Genomic DNA, 22,535 nt, shown 5'->3' on the forward strand with positions numbered 1-22,535 from the left:
TAAAGTCAGCAGGAACAAAATGTAAAACATCAAAATGATCTGAATGGAAAAAATACAAAGTAGCAAAAGAAGACCAAAAGTAAAAGCCCGCCAAGGTTAAACAAACACGTACACGATGCATGCTGCAACCAAGCAGCAAACAAACAATGAATCGGCACCGGATGATCGTGCCAGGTGTCCTTTTAAGTGTCATTGATTTTAACGACCAGCACCTGCGAGGCTGCCGGCAGGGCTGACGTCGCTACCCGCTGGTCGCCAATCTGATCGGGACGACCAGCACCTGTGCAGGTGCAGGCGGGGCCGACAGCGCCCCCCGTTGGTCGCCAACCAGATCATGACATGCTGAGCCTTGGACTGCCAGGCAGGAGACCGAGAGGAAGACCGAAGAGGAGGTTTATGGATGTGGCCAAAGAGGACATGAAGGTATCTGGTGTGAGGGAAGAGGATGCACAAAACCGGGATAGATGGAGGACATTGATTCGCTGTGGCGACCCCTGAGGGGAAAAGCCGAAAGGAAAAGAATATATATATATATATATATATATATATATATATATATATATATATATATATATTTATTTTTTTTTTAACATTTTCTAATTTGTTTTCTTCTTGGTGGTTCATTGGTGGAAGACGAACTCATAAAGAAATAAAGGAGTGGGAAGTGATCCAAGGGGTCCTCATGACCTTCACATAACATGACCACTTGCTTATCTGCATTCAAATTTTTCAAAATATGTCTGAAATACTGACATCATCATTTCTCTTTTCGGTTTAACACATGAAGAGCAACACAAAATACACAGTTAGGAAATGGGGGCAATGGGAAGAATTTTTTATCAACTACCCCAGTTAAAGATTCTCAGTGGAATACAGACTGAATTTCAAATCGGATTTGCTGGTAGTCATCAAACTATATGTCAACTGTACCTCTTGGGTGAGAGAATTTATCCTGTGCTGCAGGTTGGATGTCTCTGATTGGACGATGTTGTTATCCTTAACGATGGGTTGACAGGAAAAATACACTCTCTCCTCTCCAAATGTATTGATCATTGGAAACTTTATGCAATTTGAATATTTTGAAAGAGAGAAGACAAAAAAGAGAATGTTGAATGAATTGGCATAAAGATAATACATTCAAAATATCCATTTTTGCATGTACATTGTGTGTGCAGTGGCACCTCAATTTACGAAATGAGTTGGTTCTGGAAGACATTTATAAACTACAAATTTTAGTCGTAGTAGAAATGCATTTTCCCATTTAAAACACCCTAATCCGTACCAAACCTTATCCACTCCCATTAATTCCAACAATTCCAACATAAATCTTTTCGAATGCATAAAAATGCATCAAAATATATAACAAATAAATGCTACTGTTAGATTACTGCATAATAAAGGAGAGTGGTGCATAATGTCAAAAAACAAATACGGGAGTAAAGAATAAAAATGATGGTCATTTAAAGGACAACCGACGCCTTCGGACAAGTTGTGTCCATAATTTCTAAAATCACTTCAAATGACTTCTACTGAGCGTATTTTGCAAAGATAGCTATATTTTACGTTTTAAGACTCGCGCTGAATATTCAGGAAGTCTTGTTTTTTAGTTGGTGACGATACATACCGTGACGTCATGGTAGGTATCGTCACTGACCGAGAAAGTGACACACAATGCATTTTGGGTACAGTGAGACCTTGGCTTATGAGCTTAATTGGTTAGAGTGTGTAAGGCGAAAAGTGCGTATCCCCAAAATTAATTTCCCATCGGAAACCATTAAAATGAGAATATTCCATTCCTAGGTCTCCATAAAATATAATTTTCAACTAAATAAGCCTTAAAACTACACACAACATGCCTTATTCTATGTATAATAAATGTGCTATTGTATTGTAATGAAACTACTTACACTACTATTTGACTACTATTTGATACTAGCTGACACAAATTCCCAGCAGGCAAATCAGCACATTTCCAACAGAGATTGGGCGCCATCTTGTGCATTTTCTGCGACACTACATTGCAGTCCAGACACCTCAAAATGACACGGAACTACTTCTTTAATCGATTGCAAACATTTATGCTTTCCTCTTCAGAACTATTTGAATCATATTCAAAACTGGATGAGTTACAAGAAAGCATCTTCTCCGAATCTGAAGCCATTGTTTTGATTCTCGAGCAAGGCAAGACGTTTTTGGCGTGATGTCACGAACAAGGGGGCGGAACCTTCTGAAACAGAAACTTTTTGAGGTCATTTTGAAGTAGTTTTGGGACTCTTTCAGTCATTTTATTGGTGTTTTTCATTTGACTAAAATATCAGTTTTGGGTATTTTGGATTCAATAAAATGTTTTTCTGATGTCAGTTAGGAAACAAAAAAATGGTGTCGTTTGTCCTTTAACTTTAACAACGTCCTTGTTGTTTTGCCAAAAAGTGATACAAAGACGTTTGCTTGCATCAGCTGCTAACAATCATTCAAAAATTTCCAAGGCAAACATCAGCATCATAAATGATCACCCGACTGGTGAATACCTTTTCTGGATGATTCACATTTACACAAAACTATCGGAATGGCACGTGGCCGAGGGTCGAGTGATGAGAACGTACCGGAGACATCTATCTATCTATCTCCAGAGTTTGACACAAATGTTAGAAGTCCCTCTTAGCCAATGGGATCCCAGGATATACTTGCAAGTAGCCAATGGAAGAGCAGCTATTAGTGCGTTGCGTTCATAAACCTCGGAGCTGCGACTTGCAGCACATATTGTACTGTATTTTCGCCTTTCCTCTGTTAAAATGTATTTTGTAAAAAGAGGCAATCTTTTCCTGTTGAGGCGCTTCACAGCTTGAAAATTTCATATCAAGAGACATTTGTAGGTAGAGGTAACACTGTATTATGTCATGCACCTTGACTTCGTAGTGTTTGAGTTTTCTCTTGATGCTGCTGTTCTCTCTCTCCAAACTGGCAAGACGGATCTTAATGTCATGATATGCGGCAGCCACAGCCAATCCGGATGCTGGATATATATCATATTGGAGATGATCAGCCGACCAGCTAATTGCCGACATGTCTATATCATCTCGCAGCCCTTCGCCACCTCCCAACAGCCCGAGCTCTGCTGTGCCAAATACCTCCATCAACAATTATCTGAAAAAGACAGAAATAAAAACAACGGTTCACTCAATTGGGAAGAGGCCATTCAGTTGTGTCTTTGTATTTATTTGTCGCTGTACATATTATGGGCAGCCCGGTAGTCAAGTGGTTAGCACACTGGTGTCACAGTACGGAGGTCGCCGGTTTGCGTCCCGCTCTGGCCTCCCTGTGTGGAGTTTGCATGTTCTCCCGGGGCCAGCGTGGGTTTTCTCCGGGTCCTCCGGTTTCCTCCCACATTGCAAAAACATGCATGGCAGGCAGATTCAACACTCCAAATTGTCTTGCGTGGTACGGTTTAAAAACAAAGCCAGGGTACACAATTTTTTATTTAAAACAGATTATTTTCTTACAGACAGTTTATTTTAGGTGTTCGATTACCTGACATGTTTCGGCGTATACTTTCGCCTTCGTCAGGGTATCACAGAACACATACAAAGAGCAATGAGGAAACACAACATAAACACACCGGTCAAACCATACACAACTCTCCTACAGATCTTGGTACACCCAAAGGACAAAATACACCCGGAAAATAAATGCAACTCAATATATGAAATCCCATGCAAGTCATGCAATAAATCATACATCAGGGAGACAGGAAGGAGTTTTAATACAAGAAAAAAAGAGCACCAGAAGGAGTGTGAGAAGGAGACAGCAACAATACAAACAAGAACAATAAAAGAACAAGCACAACAGGAACACCATAAATCAGCCATCACAGACCACTGCAAAAGAAAAAATATAAACATATGCGCTGGATCAGGGAGGCCATTGAAATCCGGAAGCGAGAACCGAGGACCATCATAAGGGATGAGGGAACTTAGATGCTCTCTATCACCTGGAGCAGTATCCTGGAGGGACGAGCGGACAGCGTGACTTGCCTGTCAGATCTGACAGGTAGGTCACGCTCTCATAGTAACACCAGCTGCAAAAGGCGCGTCACAACAACATCCGTGACACTGTGACGAAGGCGGAAGTATACACCGAAACATGTCAGGTAATTGAACACCTAAAATACACTGTTTGTCAGAAAATAATCTGTTTTAAACTAGATATCAAGTAGACAAGAAGAACTTAATACAACTTTCAAGCCAAGATACAGTATATGGTTAAGGCCACTATTACTCATACTGCAGTAAAATGTTGAGTGAAAGTGAATTTAAATTTTATTTTCATTTAGTGGGTATTAAGATAAAAATATTGTTAAGATACGTTACGTTGTACCTTACAAAATATGTGGTGATTCATCTGCCTGGCTTTCAAGAAGGTGCTTTCATTTCCCGCTCAACACCCCATTACCTGATCTTTAGTCTTTATATATTGACTTTCCCATTGAAGGTGGGTAATCCTTTCAGGGAGAGTGGTTGCTTTGTGGACAGCTGATTATGTTATCAAGTTATTGGGTGTATGAAAGGGTTAGCTAAATTTTGAGGGATTATTTTGTTTCAGCGCGGCGCAGGTAGTCCAGTGGTTAGCACGTTGACTTCACAGTTCAATTCCAGCTTTGGCCACCCTATATGTAGTTTGCATGTTCTCCCCAGGCCTGCATCGGTTTTCTCCGTGTTCTCCGTTTTCCACATTCAAAAAGTATGATGGCAGGCTGATTGGCCACTTCTAATTGTCAATAGGAGTGAGTGTGAGCGTGGATGGTTGTTGGTATCTGGGATCCAATTCAGGGTGACACCCGACTGGTGGTTGAAGACTTCTGGCATAGGCTCCAGCACCCCCGCGACCCCAGTAAGGATAAAGTGGTCCGAAAAATGAATGACAAAAAATCAACTTCAACAGTTTTGTATATATGGTTAGAAAATCACTTTAATAAAATGTACATAAATACTGTCATTATATCCATGTATCTACGGCATGATCAAGGTTAGATCACAAACTGAGGGTTTGACCCCGATCGAAACCAACATTAGATAGCGTCATCTAATCAGATTTGAAAATATGCTTTTGGTTGTGAACAATCGATTTTGAAGAATGGATCGTTTCCACTCTTTAATCATTTTCAAGGGGTGGCCCTGTAGCCGATTGTTGGCGCGTCAACCTCACAGTGCAGTGGTCATGTGTGTTTAATCCCGGTTCAGGCCTTCTTGTGTGAAGTGTGTGTTCTCTTATGTTTTCTCCGGGTTCTCTAGTTTCCTCCCACATTCCAATAACATGCATGGCAGGTTAATGGGACACCCTAAATTGTCCCTCGTTGTGATGTAAGCGCGAATAGTTGTCGATCTATATTTGCCCTGCAATTTGCTGGCAACCCCATTTGTGGTGTCCCCCGCTTTCTGCCCGGAGACGATTGGGTTAGGTTTCAGGATGTCCCATGATCCTTGTGAGGAAAAAGCGGTTCCAAATGGATGGAATGATTTTAAAATGAGGCTTCGAGCAACTTTTCCAAAAGATACGCATTCAACAGCACGTGTGTGCGTACGCACTGGCGAAAACAACAATAGCCATTGAGCAAAAGAGGTCATACTATGCAAGTGGCTTGTGCAGAACTCCCACTCCCGCAGCCCACACTGTCTTTCTCTCACATATCCACTTCCAGCCCACACACTGCAAGTATGCATTAGCTCCTTTCTTCCTTTTTAAATTTCCTGCTCCACTTTCAGTCACCATTACCTTAACATAATCAGAGACACAGGTCGGAAAGTACTTGGTGTATCGAGTGGAAGAAAGGTAGATAATGAGACTTGGTGGTGGAATGGGGAGGTGCAGGAGTGTATACAGAGAAAGAGGTTAGCAAAGAAGAAGTGGGACACTGAGAGGACGGACGAGAGTAGACAGGAGTAGAAGGAGATGCAGCGCGCGGTTAAAGTAAAGGTGGCAACGGCCAAACAAGTGGCCTATGATGACTTGTATGCTCGGCTGGACAGCAAGGAAGGTGAGACTGATCTTTACAGGCTGGCGAGACAGAAAGACAAAGATGGTAAGGACCTGCAGCAGGTTCGGGTGATTAAGGATAGAGATGGCAATGTATTAACAGGTGCCAGTAGTGTGATTGCAAGATGGAAAGAGTACTTTGAAGAATTGATGAATGAGGAAAATGAGAAGGAACAAAGAGTAGAAGACGTGACTGTTGTGGACCAAGACGTAGCAAACATTAGCAAGGATGAAGTGAGGAGGGCGCTGAAGAGGATGAAGGGGGGGAAAGGCACTTGGGCCTGATGATTTACCAATCGAGGTATGGAAGTGTCTTGGAGAGGTGGCGGTTGTGTTCCTGACTGGGTTATTCAACAAGATCTTAGATGGTGAACAGATGCCTGAAGAATGGAGACGAAGTGTACTCGTGCCCATTTTTAAGAACAAAGGAGATGTGCAGAGTTGTACTAATTACAGAGGAATAAAGTTGATGAGCCATACAATGAAACTCTGGGAAAGAGTAGTTTAAGCGAGACTAAGAGCAGAGGTGAACATTTGTGAGCAGCAGTATGGCTTCATCCCAAAAAAGAGTACGACAGATGCAGTGTTTGCTTTAAGAATGCTGATAGAGAAGTACAGAGAAGGTCAGAAGGAATTGCATTGTGTCTTTGTAGATCTGGAGAAAGCGTACGACAGGGTGCCAAGAGAAGAGCTGTGGTATTGCATGAGGAAGTCTGGAGTGACGGAAAAGTATGTCAGAGCGGTGCAAAATGTATCATGACTGTAAGACAGTTGTGAGGTGTGCTGTCGGTGTGACTGAGGAATTCAAGGTGGAGGTGGGACTCCACCAGGGGTCAGCTCTGAGCCCCTTCTTGTTTGCTATGGTGATGGACAGGCTGACAGACGATGTTAGACAAGAATCTCCTTGGACCATGATGTTTGCAGATGACATTGTGATCTGTAGCGAGAACGGGGAACAGGTGGCGGAGAAACTAGAGATGTGGAGATATGCCCTGGAAAGGACAAGACGGAATATATGTGTGTGAATGAGAGGGATCCAAGTGCAAGAGTGATGCTACAGGGAAAAGAGATAAAGAAGGTGGAGGATTTTAAGTACCTGGGGTCAACTGTTCAGAGCAATGGAGAATGCGGAAAAGAAGTGAAGAAGCGTGTCCACGCAGGCTGGAGAAAAATGGCAGGTGTGATGTGTCATAGAAGGGTTTCAGCTAGGATGAAAGGAAAAGTGTATAAAACAGTGGTGAGACCAGCCATGATGTTTGGACTGGAGACAGTGCCACTGAAGAAAAGACAGGAAGCAGAGCTGCAGGTAGCAGAGCTGAAGATGTTGAGGTTTTGTTTGGGAGTGACCAGGTTGGATAGGATCAGGAATGAGTACATTAGAGGGACAACTCATATTAGAGGCTTTGCAGAGAAAGTCAGAGAGGCCAGACTGAGATGGTTTGGACATGTCCAGAGGAGAGAGAGTGACTATATCGGGAGAAGGATGCTGAGCCTTGACCTGCCAGGCAGGAGACCGAGAGGAAGACTGAAGAGGAGGCTTATGGATGTGGTCAAAGAGGGCATGAAGGTAGCTGGTGTGAGAGAAGAGGATGCACAAAACCGGGATAGATGGATGACATTGATTCGCTGTGGCGACCCCTGAGGGGAAAAGCCGAAAGGAAAAGAAGACTTTCAGTCACCATTACAGTATTCAATTGTACATACTCGATGCAAGCCAAGGGCAGATTAGAACATGGCCATATGTTTTCCCACACATTTTTTTCATTTATTAATTGGACCAACATACTATGCTGCACATAATCTCTCCCTTCAGATAAAGAATCAAAAAAATCAGTGATTCCTGTCTGAAATTCATTCCCTGTTTGTGTGGGTTTTCTTCAGGTACTCTCAATTCCTTCGACAGTCCTAAAACATCCATGTTAAGTGCATTGAAGACTCGCATTTTTTCACATGTGGCCCCTGATTAGAACAAGCTGTACAGAAAATGAATGGATGGGAGAAATAATTAAAGCTTAATCCATATGACCTCATTTCATTACCGGGAACAGTGAACATTTTAGGCTCAGCTCTTGCTTGGTGTTATGCAGTGCGGTTCTGCAGCAATCTATAACAACAGTATTTAATATGGTGATAAATTAATGCTTAGTCACAGTGTCAATTAAAACTTCGTATTTGTTTATTTGGCCAGGGTCGCTCAGGGCAAACAAGAACCCCCAAGACTTTTCCCATTGCCCAGATATGGATCATCGGGCCTCCCTCTGGAGACAGCCTTCGAAATTGGGGCTCCATGGCGATTGCGTTGGAGGTCGGAGGTCAGAGGGAATTGCTGTTTGGAAAGAGAGTCACATTCCATAAGGACTGTAATTAAAGAAATAAATGTTACTATAAAATAAAGTCATTTTATTTACCTTTGTGAGCGGACACGTTCTGTAAGTTGTACGCGCAACGTAAAGGTTGCACGCCGCGGGCGTCAGAGCAGATGTTATTTCAGACACTGAATAGAATCAGATTCACTCTGCATTTATCAATGTTTCTAAGACAGATAAGGAAGGAAGGAAGGAAGGAAGGAAGTGAATGAATGAATGAATGAATAAAAACTCTTTCAATATTAAAATGTGACTTGGAGATACAATACGATTGCACTTTGTAAAAAAAAAACACATTTTCCGACTTTTTTTTGTAGAAATATCATTAGAATGATATGATTTGTACAGTGCTTCCAATGTGCTATTATGGTTGTTCTAGTTTTTGATGACGACAGCATATTTCACATGTGTGGTATGGAGATTTAAGGGGGGAAATAAAATACTAGAGCCGTCAAGGATTGGACAAAAATAAGCAAGCACAACATTGTTGAAGAGGTGACTTGAGCGAGGCTGTTGTGTTGCTATGATCTATCTTCCTGGATCGGCATCATCTTATCTATCTGCTCTCTGGCACACACATATCGACTTGGAAACTGTGAACACCGTAGAGTCATACATAGTCACACGGGTTAGGCAGTTGCAGAGCAAGTACTGTACTGGTATGTAGGAGGGCTTAAACGTCTGCAATCTAGCAGAAAAAGGCTCTATGGCTGTGTCTCAATCTGTCTGGCATCTACAGTAAAGTCTCGTTATATCGATATTCAAGGGAGTCCGAAAAAATATCGATATAACCGGGACTATCGATATATCCGACCCTGTTTGCATGTCATTTTCTCCGTGCGTGCATAGAAATAGTATCGATATAACCGGGACTATCGATATATCCGATATTGATATAACGAGACTTTACTGTATTAAATTAGGGGTGTCAAACTCATATTTGTCAAAGGCCACTTTTGAGTTCAATCTTCCCAAGTCAGGAAGAAAGATCATAGCAACACAACAGCCTCACTCAAGTCACCTCTTCAACAATGCTGTGCTGCTTATTTTTGGCCATGGCTTGATTGACAGCTTCAGTATTTTCTTTCATTTGTCTCTCCTGCTTACACGATCAAGATGAAACATCACCGCCGTCTAAAACAATGTCATGAGAATCCAGCCTTTAATCCATTAAATAAAATTATACAGTAAAGTGTCGTTATATCGATATTCTCGGGAGTCGGAAAAAATATCGCTATAACCGGACTATCGATATATCCGATCCTGCGGCATGTAAATTTTCTCCTTGCGTTCATAGAAATAATATCGTAATAAGCAGTACTACCGATATAACCGGTATCAATATAACGAGACTTTACTGTATTAGTATTTATTGGGAACAATATCTACTTACCAATAAAATAACAGTGCCATTTACCTCTCTCTACAGACTAACTGTGCACAAACTGGTAGTCAGGACTGCAATTGTGACACAATGAAACAATAACACGACTGACAAATGTATGATCGCTTGACAGTTACACAAACAACATTCGCCAATAGAAGGGGCAATTGTATTTCTGAACAGCATTGACTCATGATTACTTTGATCACAAAGAACCTGGATATTCATTCAGAGGAGAAATTTAGCAACATTTTTTTCATTACTCAAGATGTGGAAGCTTGTGTTATTCTTTTTTTCTATCCCCTTTTCCTGGCCAGACTAAAATTTTATCAGGCAAACAAATTTAGTACAGCCAGAATTGTTTGGTCTTTCATGTGTGGATTTGTGGTCATGCATTCTTTTTTTCCATCACACTAGGTCCTAGTACACTTATAAAAACAAAAAATATTTAAAACATCCATCCTTTGCCATTCTCCAAACACAACATAGAGGGGAAAAAACACCCACAAGAAAGCCAAGCGCTGTGTTACTCTTCAATGATCTTGGAAACCATCCAACTTGTGTAACCTACAGAATATGGAGGAAACCACCCACCTCAAGTTTGGTGGTTTTATTTGTGAGCAGAACAGAGATGTTGGATTTGAAAATAAAAGTCTCGGTTTACCATTGCTAATTATTTAATGAGACAAATAAAATAGAATATTAGCTCTCTTTTCAAAAAGAATACACATAAGCCAATATTTTTTGGGCTACAGTAAAGCTGATTGAAGTTGAATCTCAGATACAGGAGAGGCCATTTCATTTTCATCCTGTACATTGAACAATAGACCGGGTCTCCACCCTCAACAAGGTCCTTGAGGATACATGAGTGTTCACCCAAGCAGTCTACATTTACTTCTGTACTTGGAGAAGTGATGTGTTCCTCAGTGAGTCCTGTGGGGGCTAGGAACTCCACACAGAAAGGTTTGAGCCATTCTTTGAATTATGAAATATTCAGTCAATGTATCAGTTTCTGGCAAATAAAAGCCTTTTCAGTACAAAATTCTAGACCTTTTGTATTACACTACTATTCCGACAGCCCATTTTTAGCTGGCCGACATGATGGCCTTCATATCCATTGACAGCATAAACACTGGCTTAACTCGGTTCTCATGCAGGTGCAATTCTCGATACGCTTGTTTGGTAATTTGGTTGACCATTTGGTGAAAAGGGTGTTTTGTTGGAGTTGCACCTGGGACATCTGACAATTTGATATCTAAAAATAGACAATATGCGCTGGAACTATGTGTAAGCAGTGGTGGGCCGTCAGGGCCAGCAAGGCCTTCTCTGCTGGCCTAACATAATCAGACATCATTATCATAATTATAATAAAAGTCAATTTCATTAAAAAAGTATTTTTTTCTAAATATATATATAATTATTCTACATACTGTTTTCTTGATGTTTTATTATATCCATTTGGTTATGCTCCTTTCAGTGTTGTAGTTTTAGGTCAAAGTTTTTAATCCAATCAGAATTCAGCTAGTTTGCGTCGCCAGGCTGTATGAAATCTGACCGACGTCTTCAGAATCAACAGTGAGGGCGTCTGTGCGCTGTACAGAACGGGCACATGTAGTTGATATACAGTTGCGAGAGCCAATCAGATCACGAGTTGGCACAGTAAGGCCAGCTAGAGGGCCTCGCGTTGAAGATGACGTACGCGTCCTGTGATTGGATACTCACTTTACCTCAGCCCTAAGGGGAGGCAGCGCTATGCAAATCAACCAAGCCGACAACTGATCAGACCCGGAAACTTTAGCAGAAAAAACAAGTATATCTACTCGCTTTTTTAACTCACAACAACTCAGATTTGGTAGCAGATATACTAGCAAGGCCATTCTCAAGACAGACCTTTCAGGAGAAGCTAGACCTTGTGAGAGGAGGCCGGCCGACCCCCGAGCTAGCTAACCTGTCCCAGGCGGGGAAAGGGTTTGTGTTGAGCGGTCATTCTCGGCCTTAAAGCGAATTAAAACATACGCCAGAAACACGACTGGACAGACGCGGCTTTCAGCACTGGCCTCCATGTCGATAGAAAAGGATTTATTGTTGGAACTGAAACGCACAGACAAACTGCACAACGAAGTCATTGAAGTCTTCTTGAGGAAAGAAAGGAGAATGGATTTTGTATTTAAATAAGTGTTTTGGAGGACAACCGTTTTGGTGAGTGCAAACATTTTTATGTACTTATTTTTTCACTTTTAACATGTTTTTGAAATGTTATTTCATTCATATTAAATCAATGGTAAATAAATGAAATGACAAATCTACAAAAAAAAAGAAAAACAAATCTTGCTCTTCTGCGGTGTGTAAATAATGTGCATTGGCGCAGGTGTGTGATTGTAGTGGAAGTGTGGCGTCACACGTGTGTATGATTTTGAAGTGCGCCTTTCAACCCTTTCATGTCTTTCAATTGCTTGATCTCCTTGATGTGCGTCTCACCCTGACGCATAGCACACGCTTCAAAATGGTATAAAAGGAGTTGTCGCGGGACAGAGAGATTGGGCGAACCACGGAGCAGAATCATCTCAGACTCATCTCGGACTCACAACCTCAAAGAGACACAGCTCGCAGAGACCTGCTCAGCATCGCACGGATTCTCACGGCACGACTTGCTCGACTCCACGCCGCGATCAAGCTCTGCGCGTCACCTGCCTGGGAGATCTGACAACGAACCTACTTACAAATAAAGAGAAACATCAAACTCTTTAGAAGTACTCAGAGACTTGTGTGATTGGGTCGCTGTCGCATGTAGGCCTATTCTCAATAACAAATGAAAAAGATTTGTTTACTTTTATTTTCAACAAATAGTTTGTTTTGTGAACATCTTGTTGTTTTTCTTATATTAAACTGACATTTTGTAATTTAGCGTGAAATCTTCAGTGAAGGCCTAGGTGTGAAATGCACGGACGCCACTGCGTCTAAGTATGCAATGCAAGTATTCTAACGGAGTTTTACAGAATTTGATTGTGGTACAGGCAGACATACTCTGAGCTCTGCGTGTGTGGGCTGGGTATTGCATTCCTTAATATGGGAACATCATCCATCAATTCCTTGCATTTATTTAATGCACAGGTGTCAAAGTCAAGGCCCAGGGGCCAAATCCGGCCCGCCACATCATTTTTTTCAGCGCGCGAAAGCAAATCAAACGTGAAATTCCATGATGCTTGCTAAAATCCTAACCAAAATTTCATATTTTTGGATGTAAACCACAATAACAGTCATTATTATTGACTTCAGATTTGAAAACTAGTTATTCATTAATTTGTTGTGCCCTCTATATGTAATATGTGGAGGGGATTAAACATTCGGATGGCTTCCCCAAATTCATAACATTCATTCTTCAGCCCGGATCATCACCAGAACCTCATCCTTTCACCACATCACCCCCATCCTCCAAGAGCTCCACTGGCTCCCGGTTTGGCTCCCAAATACAGAATTAACTTTAAAATTCTTCTTTATACATTTAAAGCTATCCATAACTCTGACCTTCAAATTTCTATTCCCTCTCGTTCCCTCAGATCCTCTTCCTCCCTCCACTCCTGTGTGCCGCCCCTGCCCATCTCAGCACGATGCGGGACAGAGCTTTCAGCTAATGTTAAGCAGATTCCTTACTTACAGACACGAGAGCTTTCAGCTGCTCTGCCCCCAAACTCTGGAACTCACTTCCTCCCAACATTCGTAACATCGATTCACTTCCCACCTTCAAATCCCATCTCAAAACCCACCTATTTAAAATTTCATTTTCTGTGTAGATTGACAGGTTTGAAAGGCGCTTGAAATAAAATGTATTATTATTATTATTATTATTATTATTATTATAACGGCCCTCGAGAGGAAACCATAACTACAATGTGGCCCGCGTGAAAAAATGACTTTGAAACCGCTGATTTAATGCATTCTTCTTCTTATTATTAATGTTATTATTTATATAGCGCTTTCACAATAGCTGCAGCCGTAATGTTATTTTATGTTAACTGTTCTGCAAAGTGCTTTGATTCAGCTGCAGCTGTTGTGAAAGTGCGATATAAATAAAGATGTATTGTAGTATTATTATTAGTAGTAGGAGTAGTAGTAATTGTAGTACTATAATGAACTCTCTTTCAAATAATTTCAATGGCTGTGACAAGGTAGAGTGGGTAGGGGGAGGCACATACGGACAAATAAGATCAAGGCAGAATGCCGTCTCCAAGTGCCAACTTCAGAGATCAATGATCTCGACTATTGTTGAAGGTTGTTTTGGAGTAAAGCTGATGAGGATTGACATCATCCACTTCAATCATCATTTCCAAGATTCAACCGTAATTTGGTTCTTCCTCAAATAACGCATCAATTTGCATGTTACATGTAATTTGGATTTTGAGATACATTCCCACGTTACGTTAGGCTTGAATAATATTTTTGTGGAAATATCATTAGAATGTATATGATTTGTGCAGTGCTTCCAATGTTCTATTATGGTTGTTCTAGTTTTTGATGACTACAGCATATTTCACCAGTGGCGTGGAGAGTTAGGGGGGAATAAGTAAAAAATAGAATATTTGAGGCTTTTTTTCACGTGCAAAATATCATCAGGTTCTGCGTTTCTTCGATTTATTCAGATGGCCGACAACATTGAACGCAACACGCCCGGACTGAGTCAATGTTGTAAACGAATTACGTACTAACAAAATGATTACAATTATGGTCATTGTAATCCAAATTTCCCATTTAATAATAGTTTTCTCTGATCTTTCGGTCGAATAGCATCAGCCTCCGCCGAGGGTTTCTAATAAACCATTTTTTGTATTGTCGTCCCCCCCCCCCCGCGACCCTCGATGCTACTTGTCTCGCCACCGACAGAGCTGCATTTCACGCCATGGACCGCTGCGCAACAAAATCATTTCAACCTTTCCCACTTCATAATAGAGATGTTACGATTTATACATCCAGTAAATTGTGACTGTGGACACAGACACGTATGTATTATGAGCAAGGACGTACACGCATTCGAGGTTGTTTACTTACGTATGGTGGCGAAGGCAGTGGAGGTGGTGGTGCTGTTTGCGCTGAGGAAGGGTCGACATGACTTGAGTGTGACATCAGCAGTGGATGCTGATGCGAGTGAACCTCCTCCCCCTATTGTCAGCCAAATGGTAAGTGGGAGGGACTTGCTCATATGTGAGTATCAATTAAGTTCGTAAAATGAGGTAGCTTACGAACTTAATTGGTTCCCAGAAAGTGTGTGTAAGGCGAAAAGTCTGTCTTCCAAACATTACTTTCTCATAGCAAACCATTAAAAATGAGAATAATCATTTTCCAGGTCCTCATGAAACATAATTTTCTACCAAATAAGCCTTAAAACTACACAAAAATATACCATATTTTATGTATAATAAATGTGCTATTGTATTGTAATTAAAGAAAGAAACTACTGTATAATTAAGTCGTTTTATTTACCTTTGTGACGGTAGTTGTCAAATGATGACGAACTTCCAGGTTGCCTCTTGATGATATCCAAGTGAACTTGCCGTGCTTTCTCTGCGATAATACCCTCACTCACAATGTGGGGGGGGGGGGTGAAAGGATAGAAAACAAGATATTCTAAGTACAGTAAAGTCTCGTTATATCGATATCGGATATATCGATAGTCCCGGTTATATCGATATTTTTCGGACTCCCTTGAATATCGATATAACGAGACTTTACTGTATAGCAAAATAAAAATGTCAACTGTACCCTGTAAATGTGCAAAACCGTTTCATAAAATACTGTACATAGTGCAAGTATCAAGAAAGGCATATTGATATATGTAGCTGTATTGCATCAACCCATATTTACAAGTGTCCAGGTTTTTTTTTAATAAAAAATGTACAGATTATTAAAAAAGTAAACAAAATTCAAAGGTGATGGTTCTCTCCAGTTGCTATTCCAGTGCGTTCAAGCAAACATGTGTAAGTGTGCATGTGCTTATGTTTAGGGCAGGGGACTGCCTGTTTATATACAGCATGTATGTATGTATGTATGTATGTATGTATGTATGTATGTATGTATGTATGTATGTATGTATGTATGTATGTATGTATGTATGTATGCATGCATGCATGTATGTATGCATGCATGCATGCATGTATGCATGCATGTATGTATTTATGTATGTATGTATTTATGTATTTCTTTATGCATGTATTTCTTTATGCATGTATTTATTTATTTATTTATGTACATCGATGAGAAGGTTTCTTCAGCCGTCATCTGTACAAAAGTGAAGGTTTCGGACGTTTCGCCTCCTATCCAAGAGGCTTCGTCAGCGAACTAAAGTCTGACTGGTCGTATCGGCCCCATTTATATATCCCTAATGTCCAGACATGGTGGCGCCGGACACAGCTATGATAGGTCCCTACTCTCAGGTTGTGGGGGCAGAGGACCCCTCCCTGTGGCCCCACTGATTGTTCCTACATTCCTGACTAACGACTGGCCTATTACCCCCACTCCCACCGGTATCACCTCATCAGCATAACGACCCTCATCAGCATTACGAAAGTTGCCTAACCTGTTTTGCCTAAGCAGGCTATTGTATGAACGATCCAAATTGAACCTCACCCCACCAGACCGGTTTAATGAAGGATTTTGTTGTTTTATAAGAATCGCTTCTTTTACCCCCCTTTCAAACCATCTATGTTCTTTCGCTAAGATTTTAACCTCATTGTCATCAAATGAGTGGTTGCTAGCTTTTAGGTGCAAATGTACTGCCGATTGAGGCCCACTTGTATTATCCCTGCGATGTTGATAAAGTCTTTTTTTGAGAATTTGTTGAGTCTCCCCAATGTACTGCTCTTTACAATTTTCATTCTTACAATGTATGGAATAAACTACATTACTTTGTTTTTCATTTGGTAGCCTATCTTTTGGATGCACTAATTTTTGCCTTAACGTGTTTATCGGTTTGAAATAAGTAGGAATTTTATGTTGCCAAAGGACTCTTTGTAATTTTTCAGAAACTCCTGCAATGTACGGTACTGCTACTCCTCTCCTTTTTGTATCTTGAGAATTGTTGGTTTCATTCCCTATTGTTTCTTTCTGACATTTGTTGAATGACTACTGAGGGTACCCACAGTTAGTGAGTGCTCTCCTGATATGTTTAGACTCCTTTTCTCTACCTTCAGTGCTAGTTGGTATTAGTTTAGCCCTATGCTGGAGGGTTCTGATAACTCCTAGTTTATGTTGTAAAGGGTGGTTAGAGTCAAAAAGTAAGTATTGGTCAGTGTGCGTAGCCTTCCTAGAGACTTCTGTTTTTAGCGCTCTGTCCTCTTTTATAATTACTTTACAATCCAAGAAGGCTAGTTGGTTCTCTTGAATGTCCTCACGAGTAAATTTAATGTTGAAGTCTACAGAGTTGAGGTGATCTGTGAAGGATTGAATTTCTTGTTTCTTAATTATGACAAAAGTATCGTCCACATATCTAAACCAGTGTCTAGGTTTTGTCCCTGGGAAGGATGTGAGGGCCTGTTTCTCCATCTCTTCCATGTAAAGATTAGCCACTATGGGTGAAACTGGTGAGCCCATAGCACAACCATGAATTTGTTTATAAAATGTTTCCCGAAATATTTATTTATTTATGTACACTTAAATCAGCTCTAAGTTCCCAACAATGGGTGACCAATGCACAGTAGTCAACCTATGCATGTTTGAAATTGATTAAATATAAAACAGCAAATTTCCAGTCGGGGAAATGGTCCAAAACACAGCTTTCTTCATTTACATTAGCTCCCTCTGGTGTTAAACTAATTTTTGTCACGTTCCACTTTTGATCTGTCTTCCCGTTATGACAGTGTAACCACAAAAATGTTTAATCGCATAATCACATTATTACTTCTTGCCCGAATAAAAATATTGTAAGATAGCAAACTCATTTATGACATGAAAATATGACATTTCAGTACACTTTACCAACCATCATGGAACTTGACATGTTTGATTTGCTTTTGCGGGCCATATATAATTAAAATGAGGTTTCTGACCAGATCTGGCCTCTGGGCCTTGATTTTTAACGCCTGTGATTTGCACTGTTTTGGAATACTGTTTGTAAACCAAAGTAATCCAAAGGGCTTTCCGCAGCTGGCATCAAGATGAAAATACAGCAGACATATTGAACAATATTGACAATCTCATGTGTACGGACCATGGTGGTCCAGTAGCAGTCAGTGAACCTTGCAGTTTGATCCCAGCTTCGGCCTTATTGTGTGGAGTTTGCATATGTAACTTTTCTCCTTTTTCTATCAAAAACATGCATGGCAGGTTGATTAAAAAAACTAAATGTGTGGCTGCCGCTGCTCACCCACAAAAAAAAACTTATCCTGTGACTGTAAAGTGACCTTGAGAGTTTTGAAAGTCGCTTATAAATGAAATTTATTATTATTATTATTATGTATTAGCTGGCTAGCTAACCAGCTATTAGCTATATAGCTGGCTACCTAGCTATTAGATATCTATTAGCTAGCTAGAAATTATCTATTGCCTCGCTATCCTGTGACTGTAAAGTGTCCTTGAGAGTTTTGAAAGGCGCTCATAAATGAAATGTATGATGATGATGATAAATTGTCCCTCGGTGTGAAGGATGGTTGTTAGTTTGTGTGCGCCGTGATATTGGCTGGAAACCTGATCAAGGTGTGTGTCCCTGCAGCCCAAAGCAAGTTGGGATAGGTTCCAGCATTGCCTGTGGCCCATGTGAGGATAAAGTGGTTCAGAAAATGGATGGATGGTAGGATATGTACCATGGATGAAATACTGCCATACTGATTTTCCCATGTAACACTTTCCATCAGTGCTCATTTGTGGCGTCACACGTCAGTGTATGCCTTTGAAGTGCGCCTTTCAACCCTTTGTCTTTCAAGCCCTTTGATGTCTTTCAAGTGCGTCTCAGCCCATTTCCCACGCATGAAAATGGGTATATAAGTAGCGTGACGTATCAGGAAGTCCAAAACGTAAACAAAGGTTAGATGCGATGTTTAGAGATGTTTGTATAGCGAATTACCCCAACATCTCCCCCCTGACGAACATATCCAACATCGGTGGAGGTGAACAGAAAGAAGAAAGAAAAAGAGAAAAGAAAATCACAAAATAGAACAATCACAATGGAGACACTTTAAAATCAAGTCATTCGCTACAACAGTCAAATCTTCATGGCATCCTGGATGGTGATCACCAGGACGAGAAGGAGGAAGGAAATTGTTTGTAGCATTTGTCACAAGCAGGCCCCAGGGTGTGGCACGGATGAGTTGGTGACTGGGAAAAGGTATGTGATCTGTCGACGCGGCTCCAGTGACGTGCATCGGGAATCTTCTTGACGATGTCCTCGCGAATCCAGATGAAGCTTGTGGCTGAAAAGACGGCTAGCAGGTGCGCAACCGGTCCATCCCACGTTGGTGTGGTCCACGTCATTCCCTTCAGACCGCAGCTCCGTCCTGTGGAGAACAAAAGAAGACTTGTGCCAGGTCACATGTCGAAAGGATGGTTTCATTCTACACATCACTGATCCCGCCTGAATGTCTGACTGACATCGGTGCCCACTCAACTCATTTGCCAATTTCACGCTTAACGGCGAGAAATTCCTTTAATGTGCACTGAAGTCAATTACTTCAATGTGCACTGCATTCAATTCATAATAATAATGGTAATAAGTAATCAAATTAATCTCAACAGGTTACCCTGCCTTTTTAGTCATAACTATAAACTACTTTTGAACGGACAAATGTCATCCCTGTACGCAAAGGCAGCCAGAAGATAAATTAGCATTTGCGGCTGTCTTAATAAACGTTGGATTTCCGCCATCACATCTCCAACGTCGAATATCTTTCGTTCGACCAAACCTAATTGTAACAATTCATTGCTCGCTAGATGGTTGGATGAGAAATATGTGCAAAAAAATTGCCATGCATTTGAATAGATGCCAAACACTATACTTTTGGAAATCAAAACTATTATCAATAGGGGCTCTGTCGTGGATCCCAAATCATCAGTTGGGTGTGCCAAACTCTAGTTGTGCAAGTGAATCACACCAGTCGTTGCGGCCTCTTTTGTTGGATCTCCTATGACAATTGAAACAGAGATTAAATTTTGTTTCCAAAGACATCAAGAATCAAAATGCAGTTCGATTCTACGACTGTGATTCAGCAGCGTCTGCCTGGAAAGATCACAGGATGGGTGGATGCAAATGGCTTGTGCATCTCACAGTTCATCAATTCGTCCTGCAAATTGAACAATTTCTCAACCACCATAACCCAGCTCTGTTTGCGAATTGTTGCGGTTCACATCATCTGCACAAAAAGCATAATGAAAAAAAGTTTAGTCATCAAATTTTGCAATTCAATCTTATCCAATTTGTTATCGTCATCAAATTCAATATGTATATCGTATATATGAATAAAATCATCTGTTCAGTGACTTCAGGGGGATGACAATTGTCAGGTCAAAACAAGTGTAATGATCATGTCACAATCATGATTTTAATAAATCCATAAACTTTTCTTCTGTGAAAAGTCTAACGATACCAACTGGTGAATCTCTTTTAAGTAATTAATCACCAGCAAATCTAGTTACATTGACATTGCCAATTTCCCTCCAATTCAAGATGAACGTTCCTGTTATTTAGCCTAATTTAGTGACTATTTTATTTACTTTTTCCAATTGAACTGTCATTAACGAGAGGTCAACACAGTGGAATGTAGTGGGGGCCCTAGAATTGTCTCTGGGTATTTTAAACCCCTCTTTGAAGTTTTGTGCTGACAAACCCCTGAAGAGGCATCGTAAATAGCTCTAGCTTCTTCCAAATGGCCTAATAAAGCTGTAGGCAGAACAATGTTTTTACTTAATCTAACAAAACTAATCCTATAATTTTATAAATTCACTCATTGACTCTGTCACTTTATACAATTACCATTTCATTTTGCATTCGCCCAAATCAGGATTTCAAAATTATTTGTCCCGATCGCAGACAAAAACATTGGAATTTTGACTTCAAGGTGTTCAATTCTCTTGGTAAAAACACTTTATCCAATCTGACAAAATTACTTTACTTTTGCCTTCAAATTCACTCAAATTCGGTTCTGTTTATTCATTTGTTTGTTGGCTTATCTATTTGTTCACTCAGTCTAATTTGCCTTCCTATTCAATTCAGTTTTTTTGTTTCAAGTGGACGGTATGCATCAAAAAGCTATGGGAAAAAAGAAATTAACCACTTTATTCATTTTATTTCCGTGTATTTACCTATTCGCGAACGAATTGATTTGCCGATCCTAGAATGCGGCTGTGAATTTACCCCCACCCCTTTAGGGCAGAGACGAAGGGAGGGAGGACAGGGCTACCCGCTCTCTCTGCTGGCTCAATGCACGCACATACACGAAAGCACACAATGAAACGCACAAAAAGGGAAGACAAAAGAGACAAGATAAAAGACAAAGGACAAAAGACACAAACGCCCCCCCCCTCAGCCGACTCCTCTCTGTCCCCACGGACTGTCCCCTGGGAACCCCGTGGCACTGCATCGCTAGCAAAGCTGACCACGCTCTAGTGTTGGTCAATGCATTAATGTTACGGCAATCCACGATCTATTGCAGCTGCAATTAAACAAAAAAAGAACACATAAATCGTCTGGCTCCAAATTAATAAATGAATTCTTCACCAGCCCTCGCGCCCGAACTTCCAGGACTTCATCTCTTCTGAACTGTATAGTGCCACTTAGCAGTTTTTTTTTTGACGACAATACTAGTGCAGCGTGTTCTACCGGAAACAAATTCCTTGTGTGTCCTACATACTTGGCAATAAAGATGATTCTGATTCTGAAGAATCTCCTTCTGGAACTTTCCCGGTCTTACAATGCGTCCGCCGGCGGCGCATCAGCACACTGTCTCTCGACCCGAAATGGCGTCAATCAGTCACGTGCAAAAACTCCGCACATCGGCTCGAATTAGGATGGTCCGCCTTGACCCGATCGAAATTCGCATTACTAGCCGAAGATACGCAGATTAACAGTAAATAGAATTACTTTTGGCCGAAAGTATTCCACAATACATTCACTCAACATAGCTGCATGCTAGCGGTAAAACTCACCCGTAAAACCAATTCCTGAAGGACGGACACCAGAAGGGAGGGGCTGCCCACTCGAACACTCTCGAAGGAAAAAGAGAGCTTCGTTCACTGGAAGCAACACATGGCCCACTCCTCCCTTCTCGAAGCCATCAGCTAGGATCTGGTTCAAAGGCACCAATAATGATGGGTTTATTTTGATCGTTCGTCCCTGGTTCATTGCTTCTACGGGCCTTGGTGGCAGAGGATGGTTAAATCATCAGGAAGCCAGGTGTTGAACAGAAAGTTGGTTTAATCTTGAAGAGAGCGGGGACATCGCGGTGTCGGCCAAGGAGGGAGGCAGAGAGGAGAGAGAGAGACAAACTAGTATGGGAAAGCATTTATACGGCGCACAGTGTGTGACGCGATAGGATGTGACGTAATGTAAATGCGACATCATGTAAAGGATGACATATCAGGAAGTCCAAAACGTAAACAAAGATTAGAAGCGATGTTTAGAGATGTTTGTATAGCGAATTACCCCAACAAAATAACTGACGTGTATTGAAGTCACAGCCGGTAACAGGCGCCAATTGTTGTTTGGTAAAATTGTTTGAACGTTTCTATGTGAACTTTCATATGGATGTTTAAAATAGTCTTCAATACTTTATAATATT

The 22,535-nt window shown here is 41.0% G+C and overlaps 1 protein-coding gene across 5 annotated transcripts in view; it reads right to left on the reverse strand.

Annotated features, from left to right (window-relative positions):
• The window catches only part of LOC148885968 (TANK-binding kinase 1-binding protein 1-like), a 30,307-nt gene extending 15,382 nt beyond the window's left edge, over positions 1-14,925 (reverse strand). For 2 of the 5 annotated variants that reach the window (XM_089019311.1, XM_089019309.1), the window contains exons 1-3: positions 14,824-14,925; positions 2,904-3,144; positions 931-1,059 (exon numbers count right to left, since the gene is read on the reverse strand). In XM_089019311.1, coding sequence (XP_088875437.1) covers positions 931-1,059; positions 2,904-3,134 — 360 coding nt within the window. In that variant the 5' untranslated portion in view covers positions 3,135-3,144; positions 14,824-14,925. Of the gene's footprint in view, positions 1-930; positions 1,060-2,903; positions 3,145-3,230; positions 3,366-14,823 lie in introns of those variants that run through there. The other 3 variants (XM_089019314.1, XM_089019312.1, XM_089019310.1) reach the window with 2 other exon arrangements.
• Between the last annotated feature and the right edge of the window lie 7,610 nt (positions 14,926-22,535).

Source organism: Hippocampus bargibanti, linkage group LG17, assembly GCF_051943395.1.
Source record: "Hippocampus bargibanti isolate YZ-2025 linkage group LG17, ASM5194339v1, whole genome shotgun sequence".
Lineage (NCBI taxonomy): Eukaryota > Metazoa > Chordata > Actinopteri > Syngnathiformes > Syngnathidae > Hippocampus > Hippocampus bargibanti.